The 15859-nt window shown below is 45.6% G+C and overlaps 1 protein-coding gene across 2 annotated transcripts in view; it reads left to right on the forward strand.

Moving 5' to 3' along the window:
* The window catches only part of SLC29A2 (solute carrier family 29 member 2), a 38294-nt gene extending 28219 nt beyond the window's left edge, over window positions 1-10075 (forward strand). For both annotated transcript variants that reach the window (XM_060252115.1, XM_060252108.1), the window contains exons 9-13: window positions 1408-1583; window positions 4523-4628; window positions 5267-5352; window positions 6038-6237; window positions 9317-10075. In XM_060252115.1, coding sequence (XP_060108098.1) covers window positions 1408-1583; window positions 4523-4628; window positions 5267-5352; window positions 6038-6237; window positions 9317-9428 — 680 coding nt within the window. In that variant the 3' untranslated portion in view covers window positions 9429-10075. The remainder of the gene's footprint in view (window positions 1-1407; window positions 1584-4522; window positions 4629-5266; window positions 5353-6037; window positions 6238-9316) is intronic.
* The last annotated feature ends 5784 nt before the right edge of the window (window positions 10076-15859 follow it).

The following is a 15859-nucleotide window of genomic DNA, read 5'->3' on the forward strand; positions in this document are numbered from 1 at the left end:
GACTTCTACATCTACATCCCCCAGTTAAACCCATCGTTCCTGCTTGGAGTTTATCCTTAGTCCTAGCTCCTTTCGAGCCCTTAGCGTCTGTTGACTTACATTTACTTTCTTGGAAGATTGCCCTATTGGTTGCCCTAACCTCAGGTAAACAAGCAAGTGAGCTGTGCGTTTTCCGCTCTGATCCACCTTATACCGTCTTCCATAGTTCCAAGGTGGTTATTCGGATGGACCCCTCCTTTCTCTCGAAGGTCGTCTCCCCTTTCCACCTTTCAAGTGCTACCTCCTTACCAGCCTTCTTCCCAGAACCCAAGGACTAAGGTCAAAGGATACTGCATACTCTCAACATGAAGAGAGCCTTATCCTTCTATCTTGCACGTACACAGCCTTTCCGAAAGGACACTAATTTATTTGTAGCCTATGGTAAGCCCCATAAAGGCTCCAAGATATCCACTCAGGGACTTTCCAAATGAGTGTCTAGCGCAATTTGGTTGTATTATGAGACTGCTAAACAGCCATTACCTGTCGAACTCAGAGCTCATTCTACTAGAGCCGTCTCGACTTTTCGGCATTTCTGCAAGGAGTATCCTTGGAGGACATTTGTTCCGCTGCAACCTGGTCCTCTCCGTCCATGTTCGTCACTCATTATGCCCTGGACGTTCGTGCTAGATGTGATGCCTCTTTCAGCTAAGCAGCCCTCCACTCAATCTTTCACTAATACTCCTCCATATGAGTGCAACATAGTGCAAGGTAAGTGCCTTATGTGAACTAACTATTGCGTTTGCTTACCAGTAGCCAGCACCCACCTCCTGTGTTTAGCTTGTTAATCACCCATGTGTGGGACTGCACAGAGACCACGATGAAGATAAACTGGTTGCTTACCTGTAACTGAAGATCTTCAAGTGGTCATCTGTGCAGTCACACACACACACCCAGCCTTCCCCTCTGCTGGCTCTTTGCTTTCCTGCACGGATGAGTGGGAGGGGTGCCTTCCACTTGCTCCAGGCATGCGCAGTCGGTGCCTGCTCCCCAGGGCGAGCTGGAAAGCGTGCCAAAAATAACGCTCAAGCAAGCTTTTGGAGTCTCCGAGTTAGGATCCGTTGCCAAAGGCAAGACCCATGTGTGGGACTGCGCAGGTGATCACTCGAAGATCATCAGTTACAGGTAAGCAACCTGTTTGTTTGGGCAGGGTGAACAAGGCAGGGATGTTGGAAGCAGGCAGGCTGAAGCCATGCAAGGCAGGCACTCAGTTAATATTTCTTAATGTGATTCTAGAGCAAGCAAAATGTACTTTGGTGACTGGTCTGTGCATCAGACTAGCAGCCAAGGAGAGGCAGTAGTCAAGGCGAGGGGGAATGTCCTTAACGCCTGCTCTGATCTCAAGAGCCTTCTCTGCCATTGTGTCTCCAGAGGAGGGCGCCACTGCTGTGCCACACAGCTCCCAAGAAGAACCTTTACACATGAACAATAGAAAGATCTTTGCTCCAGAGCAGGTAGAAGTCAAGTATTCTCCCAAAGTGATGAACGGGACGAAGGGGGAAGGCCTGGCCACACCCGAGCTATCAGTGGTCAGTGTGCTCCGGAAGGTAAGAATTGAGGGCAGCGATTTGGGGCATGGTGGAAGGGACATCCAGGGTCATCTAGTCTAATTCTCTGCACAATGCAGGAAATTAACAACTACCTCCCTCTGCCCCCATATATACTTTATGCCTAATGGGAGGAGAAGTAGCCTCCTGGGAGGCCAGATCAGTTTCTTCTGCTACAGCTGCTTATTCTTTGATGGTTCTGACCCCTGGCTTGTTCCTCACTGTGGTGCACCTCTGGGTACTCGGCGGGTGTTTCCTGACTGTCTTGGTCTGCTGTTCACAGTGCTGGCCTTGACACTGGTCTAACTGGCCTCCCTTTCTACCACATAACTCTGAACTCTGGAGATGCAGGGCTCAGTACTGGGTCCCATGCTCTTTAACTTGTTCATTAATGATCTGGAGTTGGGAGTAAGCTGTGAAGTGGCCAAGTTTGCAGATGACACTAAATTGTTCAGGGTGGTGAGAACCAGAGAGAATTGTGAGGCACTCCAAAGGGATCTGTTGACACTGGGTGAGTGGGCGTCAACGTGGCAGATGAGGTTCAATGTGGCCAAGTGCAAAGTAATGCACATTGGAGCCAAGAATCCCAGCTACAAATACAAGTTGATGGGTTGTGAACTGGCAGAGATTGACCAAGAGAGAAATCTTGGGGTCATGGTAGATAATTCACTGAAAATGTCAAGACAGTGTGCAATTGCAATAAAAAAGGTCAACCCCATGCTGGGAATTATTAGGAAGGGAATTGAAAACAAATCAGCCAATATCATAATGCCCCTGTATAAATCGATGGTGCGGTCTAATTTGGAATACTGTGTGTAATTCTGGTCACCGCACCTCAAAAAGGATATTATAGCATTGGAAAAAGTCCACAAAATGGCAACTAGAATGATTAATGGTCTGGAACTCTTTCCCTATGAAGAAAGGTTAAAACGCTTGGGGCTCTTTAGCTTGGAGAAACGTCGACTGCGGGGTGACATGATAGAGGTTTACAAGATTATGCATGGGATGGAGAAAGTAGAGAAAGAAGTACTTTTCTCCCTTTCTCACAATACAAGAACTCGTAGGCATTCAATGAAATTGCTGAGCAGTCGGGTTAAAATGGATAAAAGGAAGTACTTCTTCACCCAAGGGGTGATTAACATGTGGAATTCACTGCCACAGGAGGTGGTGGCGGCTACAAGCATAGCCAGCTTTAAGAGGAGAATGGATAAAAATATGGAGCAGAGGTCCATCAGTGGCTATTAGCCACAGTATATATATATGTGTGTGTGTGTGTGTGTGTGTGTGTGTATATGTATGTATATACACACACACAGATATATTGGCCACTGTGTGACACAGAGTGTTGGACTGGATGGGCCATTGGCCTGATCCAACATGGCTTCTCTTATGTTCTTATGACATGTGCATGCTGTTCAGTGATCTGGAAAGAGAGAGAAATTGGATTTATACCTTACCCTTCGTTACCCAAAGGAGTCTCAGAGCGGCTTACAATCTCCTTCCCCTTCCCCTCCCCACACCCTGTGAGGTCAGTGGGGCTGAGAGAGCTCTTCCAGAACTGCCCTTCAGCAGAACACCGTTGAGAGAACTTGTGACTGACCCAAGGTCACATCAGCAGGTGCAGGGCTTTTTTTGAGCAGGAACATACAGGAATGCAGTTCCGACTGGCTTGGCATCAGGGGGTGTGGCCTAATATGCAAATGAGTTCCTGCCTGGCTTTTTCGACAAAAAGCCCTATGTGAAACAATGGTGTCAGGGGGTGTGGCCTAATATTCAGATGAGTTCCTGCTAGGCTTTTTCTACAAAAAAGGCCCTGAGCAGGTGTATGTGGAGGAGTGGGGAATCAGGCCTGGTTCTCCCAGATAAGAGTCTGTACACTTAACCACTACACCAAACTGAAAGGCTGAAGACCACTGAAATAGTTGATGCTGCCTGCACTCCAGCATCCAGGCAATACTCAGTGCATATCCTAATAGCCAGGAAGTATGATTGCGGAGAGAAGAAAAATATCACTCAGCCACAAACTTCCTGCTCATGTATGAAAGCTGCCTCAACACAGATGAGGAAGTTGCTTTGCTCCCGCATTTGTTAGTTGCCTCCAAAATGGAATCCATTCCCAAAGCTGTATTGGGCTGAGAAACCCCTTGGAGCAGATTTGATAGCTTCCCGACTTGGGCTGGATATAAGTCAGCTGAAATTTAGAACAGAGACCAATTTCACACTCCCCTTACACCACTCTCACGTTCGTCTTCTCAGTGCAGCTTCCTTCCAATTTCACACTATCTGCCTCTGGGCTGCAGCAAGCATGGGCGTTTTCATGCAGCAAACCGAAACTGGTTTTTAGTGGTTCCTGTTTGCTGTGTGAAAACACTGACACTTGCTGCAGCCCTGGGGCAGATAGTGTGAAATTGGAATGAAGCCGCACTGAGAAGACGAACATGAGAGAGGCATAAGGTGAGTGCGAAATCGGTCAGATTCTTTCCTGGGTTGGTGAAGGTGGGAGACACAATATCTTTCTTCACGGACTCAATTCCATTTTGCATGAAGCATTTTGCTTGGGTGGGACTCTTTTTGCGCAAGAAGCCGCATACTGAGCTGTAGCCAATGTGAAATTGCTGCTGGAGACGCTCTGCATCCTTCTTTTTTGAAAATTGTGTAAAGAATATATATAATTGAATCAATATTGGTCCCAGGTCTGATGAAGACTGGAAAGAAACAAGTACTTAATCAATTGACTTGTCACCACACTACTTTGGGACTTGAATATACATGTTTTGGACATTTGGACTGATTTCTATATACTACTTAGTAAATTGGTCACTAGCTTGCATTTTTTGTTGTGTTATCCATTATAGCGACCTTTCTTGGATTGTATTCTATCTGAAATGGTGCAGCCTGGACTCAGGGAGAGCCAGGACTAACTCTGCCTTCTCTTTTAGATCTGGCAGATGGCCCTGTGTATTGTCTTGGTCTTCGCTGTCACCCTGTCTGTGTTTCCTGCCATTACCGCCAGTGTGACCAGCGTGTCTGAGAACAAAACCTGGAGTGAGTGATGGGCATCTTTCAAAAGGGGAGGGATGAAGACTGGTCTGGAGAGCTGCAACCGCATCTCTGCAGTGGAGTGGGATGGTATGGGGAGCAGGAGGGGGTGAGAGCCAAGAATTCTAGGTTTTCCTTTTGCTTGAGGTATGTAACTCTTGCAAGGAAACTTGGTCTCCTTTTTTTCTTTCCATATTTCTGTACTGCTTTTCCATTTTCATCAAACAGGGTAGAGATGACAAACATAAATGTCATTACATGCAAGAAGAGAACTGTAGTCACAGTAGAATATGGCAGAGCTGAAAACCCTAAGGAAATTCAGGAGTAACTTCACAAAGCTTAAAGGGTTGATTCACTTTAGCTCTTAATGGTGAGACACAAAGGTCTTAACTGATCTGTGATAAAATGGGTGTGACGGCAACTATCTGTTCAAATGCTGGGAAACAACAGTTTCCTGCACCAATAGAAAGGCTTGTTTATGCTGACCCAGCTTCCTCTTGGGGAAACCATGGATTTAAGAAAAGTCTTTCCTGTATGAGCTAGTAATCATTTCTCCAGTTTGGATTTGGATTGCAGCTTCTAATAAGGGTTGCATTTCAGGCCCTTATTTGAATTATAAATCTCTTTGTCTTACCACCTCCCAGGGAAGTTCTTCACTCCAATTTGCTGCTTCCTTCTGTTCAATGTCATGGACTGGCTAGGCCGTAGCGCCACCTCCTATTTCCTCTGGGTAAGTGATGGAGCAGTGGCAAGGGTGGGTGAGTGGGGCTGATGTCTCCCTATTCAGGCTGTGTTCCGTCTTGGAATAAGCAGCGTAAGCCAGAAGCCTGCAAGAATTCCAAAGTTGTAGCTGGGATAGTCTGCTCTGGCAGGAATCAGAAAGAGTCTTCAGGCACCTTTCAAAGGCTTATTGAGGGAGATCCTTATGTGGACTAGGACTTATTCCATCATGTGCACAGGCAAAGAAGAAAAATAGTGATACATAAATAAAAGATTCAAAAAGCCATCAAGAATCAGAGATGTTGAGGCATTTGATCACAGAGGGAGCATTATAAGAACAGTCTCTTTTGGGAGGTAGGATGGGAGACAAAAAACAGAAAAACTGGATTTTACACACAAGCAAGGATTTGTTACTTTACATCAGATAGATTAACCAAGTCTATTGCACAAGCCATGGTTCATCAGGTGGCAGTAGATGATATCTGAAAGCAGCCATACATGTCCTTTGGCAAGGGTAAGTGATGGCATTGAAGGGGTCAAGAGATAGCATTTGTTAGGGACAGTATTTGCACTAGTGCAGTTACTCTGTGACAGGTTGTATTCTGTTGCTTGTACCTTTCAAGAAGGGGTGAACTGTGGCTGCAGGTGCTTGCGAGACAGGAGTAATTGACACAGGATGTTTTTGCCCTCACTAGCCTGAGAAGAACCTGCCCATGCTCCATACCATGGTGGGGCTTCGTTTGCTGCTCATCCCACTGTTGCTGCTGTGCAACATCCCACAACGCTCCTACCTGCCTGTGCTTTTCCACCAAGATGCCTGGTTCATCCTCTTCATGGTGGTTTTCTCACTTTCCAACGGCTATTTCGTCTCCCTCAGCATGTGCCTGGCACCAAAGTGAGTGAAGAACTGAGTAGTCTTCTACTTAGGGCATGGGGGAACAAAATGTGAACTGCAAATTAGTGTCTGCAGTGGTTCATATTTCCTTTAAAAGAAAAAAGGTGCTGGGGTATGTATGTACTTGGAAATGCTGGGACAAGCTGTAGTTACTCAGCAGGGAGAGGGAAGCAGTCTGCTGTATACTCAGAGGTACCAATTTGTTTCTCTATCTTAAATTTATTGTCCACTGATTTCTGAAGACCTGCAAGATAAGTAAAGGTGTATTGTTATAACAACAGCGCACTAACCTGCTGGGGGGGGGGCAGGCAGGAGGGAGTCTAAAGTCGGTCCAAAGTCAAAATTCAAGGAGTCAGTCAGGAGCCCAGTCACCACAGCAGAATCGCAAACCAGAAGGAGAAGTCAGTGTCCAAAGCCAAAGGGTCAGGGTGCCAAGGAATTCAAACCAGTCAGGTACTGGAATCAGGAAGGAGCGTGGATGCAAGCCAGGGAATCGACTTCTTGCTTCCATGAGGTTGCCAAGTCCTGTGCGTGAGTTATATGGGCACATCAATCAGCCTACTTTCTGGGTGATCGTAATTCCTCTAGTTATCAGGGCTAAGAGATCTGAAGCATTGGCATGCGGAGTCTATTTTTTGTCAATTTTTTTCAAAGACTCACCCGTATTCTTGAGATGGGAGGGGGAGAGTTTGGAGGAGACTGATTGTCAACAGCCTGTGGCATGGGTGCCTGGAATGTGGAGGGTGTGATTGACGGCCCAGCTGTTGGTTCTTACTGGTCTGTTAACCCTTCCAGCTCCCCGTCCTCAGGGCTCATTACAGATTTGCTCAAGACCAGTTCAGTAGCTGTGTGACTTTTATCTGAGAGCCTGGAGCTGGGTCTGTCAGTAAGACAATCGTAATACTTGACAAACTCAGCAAATTGGATGTTGGTTCAGATATTAGTTTCGCCCCTCCTCTCCTGTTTCAGGCCAGCTGTCCAGTTTCTATTAATTTTTTTAAAAAACAAAACAAAACCTGGGCCAGCTGTGCATTTGTTTATTAATGCATTGTTTTGTTTATTAATGCATAGTTATTCCAGTGTAGTTGTGTGGTTAGAGAGCCGTACAAGGATCTGGGGAGACCCAGGTTCAAATCTTCATTTACCATGAAGCTTATTGGGGGCTGACTTCGGGCCAGTCGCTTCCGCAGTCTAAAGTACTTCACAGGGTTGATGTGAGGATAAAATGGAGGAGGGGAGTACCATGTACACCATCCTTGGAGGAGGGGCAGGATACAAATGGACCAGAAGTTATTTTGTAGAAAAAGAGGTGCTGGAGCTCATTAGGACAACTCATTTGCATATGCCACACATCCCTGACATCACCAGAAGGTGTAGTAAATTATATCAGCTCAGTATCTACCTTAAAATGCTTCTTGAATTATAATTGTCATAATAAAACCTTACTCCCATCATACTTTTAAAATTACTTTCCCCTATGTGGCCTGATGAAGATATCCATCTGCCTGCTTTATATTTTTGGGTTATTTTCCTATTTTTTTGTGTGTGAGGGGGAAATATTAGAAAGTTTGTCAGATCTTCAAGTTCAGCAAAATTCTCACAGGGGGTTGTATTTTGCAAGTATTTTGGGAGGGGGGTTAAGAAAGAAAGAGCACAATAAAATTTAGAGGTTCCAGAGCTGTGCTCCTGTGAGCTCCTGCCCAAAACAAGGCCTGGAATGGACTAAGTAAAGTACTTAAGAATGTATATGCTCAAAATGATGTCTATTTGACTGGTAGTACCCATCTCAAGCTCAAGTGCAGGTCTTCTTCTTTCCCAGCTTGCTGTGTGAGATCCTTTCTAATTTGGGCATGCCAGTGGCTGAACCTGAGGACTTCTGCACACAAAGCATGTTGTCTACCACTGAGCCATGGCCCTTCCCTCCATTCAAGAAAACATTCAGCATAACCAGAAACCCCAGTTTCAACAAAACTAAACCGTGGTTTAATTGCTGGGCTGTGAAATAAAAAAAACAGTTCTGGTGAATAAAGATGGTTTGACTTGGTGTTGAATTCACTACAAAGAATGTGACCAGGTGTCCCACCCCGGGAAGGAGAGATATCCAAAAATATAGCATCACCATCAAAACGGTCAGCATTCCTGTTAGGACAATTAATTTATGACGCACATGAAGTTTCCTTATACTGAGTCAGACCAGCAGTTATTAAGGTCAGTGTTGTCGACTCTGATGAGCAATAGTTCTGCAGGTTCTTGGATAGAAATCTTACACATCATGTGCCAGCGGCTGAACCTGAACTTTCTGCAGGCAAAGCAGGTGCTCCACCCCCGAGCCCCCACAACCCCAGCACAAGGACAGCGCGTAAGTACTCATCAGTGGAGTCCAAAATCCTGACTCCACCACTCTGGCAGTTCCTAACCCTAGCCTCTGTGTTGTGATTTCTTATAGGCCTACCTTACAGAGTACTTGTAAAGGTTACTGAATGAAGCCCATAATACATTTCCAAGACTGAAGAAAAGCACTGTGTAACTATTTTCAGTGGTGTTAATGACATATACTTGGATCTGGAATTAGGCAGTTCCATATTTTTTTTTGCCACCTATATCCAGCTTTTTCCACCGGAGGCCCTAAATGCCCCTAACAGCATCTTTAGAAACAATATAACATCAATATTAATGAAAGAACCAGATTGACTGGCGCATAGAAATATACTACACAGTAGGATTAACAGTTACCTTAGAACATGCGGCATTAAAGTGAAGTTTACATTAAACATACATATAATACAGATTTCGGAAGCTAAGCAGGATTGTCCCTAGTTAGTACTTGGGCAGGAGACCACCAAGAAGTCCAGGATTGTGACACAGAGGCAGGCAATGGCAAACTTCCTCTGTTTGTCTCTTGCATTGAAAACACTATGGGGTCGCCATCAGTCAGCCTCTACTTGATGGTGAAAATCAAAATGTCATTTTTAATAACTCTCATTTGGGTTCCATCCCAGCACTGATTGCCTCTCTGGTGTAGAATGACAGAGGTGGGCCCTTTTCCCATGAGACTAACACCTTCTGTTTCTTTCTTCAGACAGGTGGAGCCCCATGAGAGTGAGCTGGCAGGTGCCATCATGACCTTCTTCTTGGCCTTGGGACTCTCCTGTGGGGCTGGTCTCTCCTTCATCCTGAAAGCCTTGCTTTGAAGGGTGCCATCCATCCCATCACAACATGGGCATTTCTTCATGTTGAAGCCTTGAGGAGAGGCTGGTAGCTCCCCAATTTTGCTCCTGGCCCCCTCTCTATGGCAGCTAATGTTTTTCTAGAGGGGCAACCCAGCAGTCTTCCAAACAAAGGGAAAATGTGTATATATGTGTGTAAGAGGGTGATTCACTCAGTCACTTTCCTGTTATCCCAGGAGCCTGAATGTATTTTCCAGAAGAGCCATGGATTTTTCAGAAATGTGAACGGAAAGTAATTTGCTCAGGGAAGGAGACAGTGGCTGAGGCTACTGCCTTTTGTGTGAGACTGAGAGACTTTGTAAGAAATATTCCCATCTGGAACTTTTCTCCTTGCTTTGCTTTCCAACTGACGGAAGTATTATTGTCTAACGCACAAACTGTTCTGTGGAATGTAGCGCTGCAGAATGAATGTGGGCAAGGAAGGGGGGACAGTGTATAAAGTCAGTGTTAAAATGGAGGATTGAGACGGCACTCCTTCCTATCTGTTGCAGCCCAAAATCTAAAACAAAAAAAACCCCAACCCCTTTTTTTGTGTCTGTTTCTGAGCCTTTGTAGGTATAAACTCTTTGATTGTAACCATAGGGCTAGAAACTTGCCCTCCTTGAATGAAAGGTGAGTTGGTTTTAAGACAAGGCAAATGCTGAAACAGCTTTTCCCAGTTCCAAAGAAATGAATTAACACTGACGCACCTTTGGGCTCCTAGTATAATTTTCCTCATAGAAGCTTAAACTGGTGGAAGTCTAGAAGCTAAACCATTTCTGCATCACCCAGAGATGGTTGTGTAGTCTGTGCCAAGAGGAATAAAGTATTCTGGGTTTAGATGGAAAGAAGAACGGAATGAAACCTTGATTCAAAAAAGAGGCCTAGAATTGGCAAGGAACAGTGTCTTGTTTTGCAGCATAAATATAATGCGAGCTTTGGTGTCCCATAAACCTCCCAAGTGAAGATTCATACCGCACAGATGCAATCCATGCTTGCTGGAGAGCCAGTTTGGTGTAGTGGTTAAGTGTGTGGACTCTTATCTGGGAGAACCGGGTTTGATTCCCCACTCCTCCACTTGCAGCTGCTGGAATGACCTTGGGCCAGCCATAGCACTTGTAGGAGTTGTCCTTGAAAGGGTAACTGCTGTAAGAGCTCTCTCAGCTCCACCTACCTCACAGGGTGTCTGTTGTGGGGGGGGGGGGGGGAAGGTAAAGGAGATTGTGACTGCTCTGAGACTCTGAGATTCAGAGTATAGGGCGGAGAATCCAATATCTTATCATCTTATGGCCCCATTATGGCTTAGCCATAATGGAGTATCCAGTATCTTATCATTTTCTTTGATGTATGCATAGGGAATAGCTGTGTTAGTTTGCTATGGCATAATAAAAAGTCAGTTGGTACTATAAAGAAACAACACAGCATGAGCTTTCGTGAGAGAACTTCTGAAGAAGTGAGTTCTGATGCATGCAAACTCATGCTGGAACAAGCAGAAGGGCCTTTTCTCTTGACCTGGAATGCTGCTGGGGAGCTGCAGTTTTCCTGTTGGAGAAGCTTGCTTGAACCAGTGGGCCACACGTGTACCATTGATGGGAATTCCCAGTTCATGTCTACTTGACAGGAGCTAGGGTGGATCCACAAACAGCATAATAAATAATTGGGCCCATTGTTTGATGGGAAGCTGTATCCTGTACTTGGGCTCCAGGGAATGTGTCTGTGAAACACCTGTTTCCTTCCCCAGTTTGATCTGAAATGTCATTAAGAAACAGCCATTAGTGAGTTCTGCTTCTAGAGTGAAAGGTGCTTAGATCCGCCTTATGATTTAGATAACTTCCTGGCGTCTTGCTGTGGAGTCGACACAACTACTCATGCCTTGATTTATGCAAAACATAGACCTCTTTGTGAAAAAAGAGAGATGTCTTCATTGTTTACTTGTTGCGATCCTTCCCCTGGACCCTAAAATAAAATAAATCCTGCTACAATTTTAGGATTAGTTAAACAATCTAACCTAACCCTGAATTGCCCGCATTTCATTCATAGGTAGACTTGCTTTTAGATAACATTGGTTTTAATACTATGAATGATCAAAAAGCAATTGTGAAAATATTATCTTTAATGTATTTTACTGTTTGCGGTGTCTGTACTTTGTGGAACAACTTATTTTCAACCTTTTTGTACCAGAGCCTGGCCTAGGGGTGGGGAGGTCTAAGAAGAGTCCTAAAAGTCGTGCTGTTGTAAATAGGACCTCTATCCTAAGGTTGTATCCATTCTTTTTTTAAAAAATTGCTGCCTGTAAAATGTGGAACAACTCTGAGCAGTTTAGTTAGCTTATTTTTGCCATTCAATAAAGCTTTTCTGGGGGTGGGGTTTAAGAAAAAAAAATGTAGTCTCTTTCTTTCCACTACATTAGCAACTTAAGCAGGCTTTGCTCCAGGAGAAAGCAATGTTTAAAATGCATGTTGCCATATTTCTAGTCTTAAGGCTTCAAAATGGCTTGCAGCAAAGCGGGAGGTAGAAATGAAAACAGTACAGCAGTCAGATGATCTCAAAAAATATAAAAATAATCTGAGTGGCAGACTGAGATAATACAAAGGAAAAGGTTGTTTACAGAAGCAAACCACCATAATGATAAAAGCTTGAGAGTAAGGGAGGAGGCAGGACAGCATTCACTCAGTGCTTGACAGGCAAACATTCCTTCTCTGCAGCCACAGAAAGACCCAATCTTCTTCGTGGTCTCTGTGCAGTCCCACACATGGGTTATCCGCCAGGATCGAACCCAACCGCGAAGAATTCAAAGCAATCTTTGAGCGTTAATTTTGGCGCGCACTTCCTCTCGTCCCGGGGACGAGACATCCACCGCACATGCCCAGACAAGAGGGAGGCGTGTCACCCACCCAGTTTCTTCTTTACCGCCGCCCGGGATACACCTACCTCATTGCGTCTCCTCTCTTCATCGCGATCTTCATCCTTTTCCTGCAATTCCTCACCATTTTTCCTCACGTCGTCTTCTTCCTTCAATTCAATGGTATCGTAAAAAAAAAAATCTTACTATCCCCCTTCTATTTCGGCTTTCTCTCTCTCCTTCCCCTCCCCCCCCCCCCCGGGCGGATGGAAGGAAAAGACAAAATCACTTTTAAAAAGTGTGTTCGGTGTGCCTCTAAAATCCCATCTACCAACGGACATTCTTTATGCCTTTTCTGTCTGGGTGAGGCTCATCGTACCGACACTTGCCTGCATTGTAGCCAGTTTGGAAAGCAAGCAAGAAAAAATCGCGCAGCTAGACTCAGAAGTCACTTGTTAGAGTCCTCGCTGCGCCCTACAATGTCCCATACTTCGGGATATCAAACCTCGCCTTCCCTATCTACTCAAAAGGAAGTGGCTCGACTGGCAGCTTCCATGGCCTTGGTTCCCAGCAAGCTTAAGTCCGGGAAACATTCGATGAAGTCTGACGATTCTAGAAAGAGACATCGCACAGAATCGACTTCTAAAGACACTTTGACATCACCAAAAATTAAGTCTAAACCCAGCCATAGACCCTCGGATTCGAAGTCTCCAACAACGACTTCTGCATCGTACCCGACTATCGACACAGCGACCTCGGTACAAACAGCACCAACTCCATTGGAACCCTCAGCGCCCATCGATACCGTACCTCTCGAGGTCGTACATATTCCTTCAGTTCATGGATCTTTACCAGACAAGATCCTCGACTCCGAATCTCCAGATTCCAGCAGAAGTCAGTGCGCAAGCATTCTCGGCACACACTCATTCTGGGAGGTCTCGATGCCTACCAAAGAACAGATTTTGACACCCGCATCTCTACTCCTAAGAGAACTCTCGACACCGAGAGAGCCATCTACTCGAGTTCGAGCCGAGAAATCTCAAAGTCGCCATAGGGAACGCTATTATTATTATAGCCCATTGAGGTCCAGGTCACCATCTCCTCGCAGGTACCGAAGATATTACAGGTCTCCATCTTCGGATTCCCATCGATATCAGTACCGTGAAGACTCTCGGTACCGTGAGGTACTTTACCATCCCTCACATCAGGATCAGGAATATCGAGATGAGCACCCTCGGTACCATGAAACTTCTTCACATCCAGAGCAGGCATACTGTGAGGACCGTCCTCGGTACCGTGAAAGTCCCTATCGTCACCCTAAACACTACTCTATGGTGTCGAAGCCACTGTCTCCAACCAGATCGACCTCGGTGTGTTCAGTCTCTCATAAACAACCACAACAGCCTCCTCTGCTGACCAAACAAACAAACTGCTACTGCTACTATAACCAAGCCTCTCGTGACACCTATCGAGACCCAAGGAAGAGTCCGAGGCTGAGCAATCCGACTCATCACACTCCACAGCCTCAGCTCCTCCTTCACCGGCATCTGACATCATCAAACCTGCTAACCTTTCACCCTCAGAGGGCTCCAAATCCTATCTGGATCTGTTATCTAACATGGCTTCTTCCCTTAATGTCAAGCTGACTACTGACGCACCTAGGGTTTCGGATATAGTCCACGATTTAGTACACGCAGACATGCCAGCAGGGTCTTTTCTGCCTATGCTCCCAGTTCACCTGGAAACCTTGAAAGAGGCTTGGGACAAACCCGCTTCAGTGCCACCCACATCAAAACGAGTTGAATCCCTTTTCAGAATTCATGCCCCTGAGTCTAAATTTCTTTTCAACCATCCGGCTCCAAATTCCATGATAGTGCATTCGTCCTCCAAATCAAAACAAACAAGGCACCCAGTTCCACCAGAAAAAAGAAGGCAAAAAACTGGATACTCTGGGAAGGAAGATCTATTCCCTTACCACTGCCACAACAAGAATCCACAATTATATGGCCTATTTCTCGGCATATGCTTTCAACCTCACCTCCCAACTTAACACTTTGGTTCCTTCCTTACTGGATGCAGCAAAGAAGCAGGCTTCCCACCTTCTCCAAGAACTTACTAGGGTCAGCAAGCAACAAATTAACACATCTAGAACTATGGCCTCTTCGATTGCCCTACGCCGGCATGCATTGCTTATGTCCTCGTTACTGCAGCCTGACATCAAATTTAAAATAAAGGACTTACCTTTTGATGGTCAGGGCCTTTTTAATGCCACCACGGATGACATTTTGACCACAGTCGACGACAGTAGGAAACGAGCCAAAAGATTGGGAGTTACTCAACCACAATCCCAACCTAATTGGCAGAGAACCTAGAAGCCTCCGTTTTACAAACGTTCTCGATCCCCCCGACAAGCCGAATTTTGGAAACGTAAGGCTTCTCCGGCAAAACAGCCTTTTCAGCAGGGAGCACGTCCACAAACCTCAAAAAAGTCAGCACTGACCCCAAAGCAGTCTCTTTGACTTCTTCCCTCTACCTCTCGACCAGCCACAATACCATCCAGACGCCACTACCAGACTACGACCATTCTACCTCATGTGGGAATCCATAACATTGGATTCATGGGTCCTGGCGATCATCCACAGGGGTTACACCATAGAGTTCAATTCGACTCCAAAATTTCACAGGTTCATACCTACACCCCCCTCTCCTCCTCTATAATCAGAAATCGCCACCTTGCTGAACAAGGGAGATATAGAACCAGTTCCACCACAGTTCCATCACACGGGATTCTACTCCTGTTATTTTCTGGTCCCAAAAAGAGACAGGGGGCTGCGCCCTATACTGGATCTTCGAACACTCAACCTTCATATATGCTACAAGAAATTCCGCATGGTTACTCTGCAATCTATTCTACCACTGATTCCAGAGCAAGCCTGGATGGCGTCGATAGACCTGCAGGATGCCTACTTCCATCTCACCATCAGTCACCAACACAGAAGATTCCTCAGGTTTGCTGTCGGAGATCAGCACTATCAATTCCGTTCCCTCCCCTTTGGTCTCTCTACAGCACCAAGAGTCTTCACGAAATGTATGGCTGTGGTGGCAACAGCACTCCAACAACAACAGGTCTCCATTTACCCTTATATAGACGATTGGCTGATCATATCCTAAACAAAGGAACAACTTCAGAAGGACATTTCTTCTACTGTCCTTCCTGTCTGCACTAGGTCTTCAGGTCAATCATGCAAAATCCAACCTGAATCCCACTCAGAACATACAATTTATAGGAGCGCGTCTATCAACGATATCTCACAAGGCCTTTCTCCCAGCAGACAGAGTACAACATATCCAATCCTTAGCCAATACGATCATAACACATCGCTCCCAAACTTCCCTCATCTTTCAAAGAATGTTAGGCCTTATGGCGGCCACCACCGCCGTCCTCTGTTTTGCAAGGCTTCACATGCGCCCTCTTCAACTGTGGTTTGTCCAGACATTCCATCCACACCGGTAACACCAAATGACCTTGCTTACGGTTTCACCTCACATCATCCCATCTCTAAGGTGGTGGACG

The sequence above is a fragment of the Heteronotia binoei genome, chromosome 1 (assembly GCF_032191835.1).
Source record: "Heteronotia binoei isolate CCM8104 ecotype False Entrance Well chromosome 1, APGP_CSIRO_Hbin_v1, whole genome shotgun sequence".
NCBI lineage: Eukaryota > Metazoa > Chordata > Lepidosauria > Squamata > Gekkonidae > Heteronotia > Heteronotia binoei.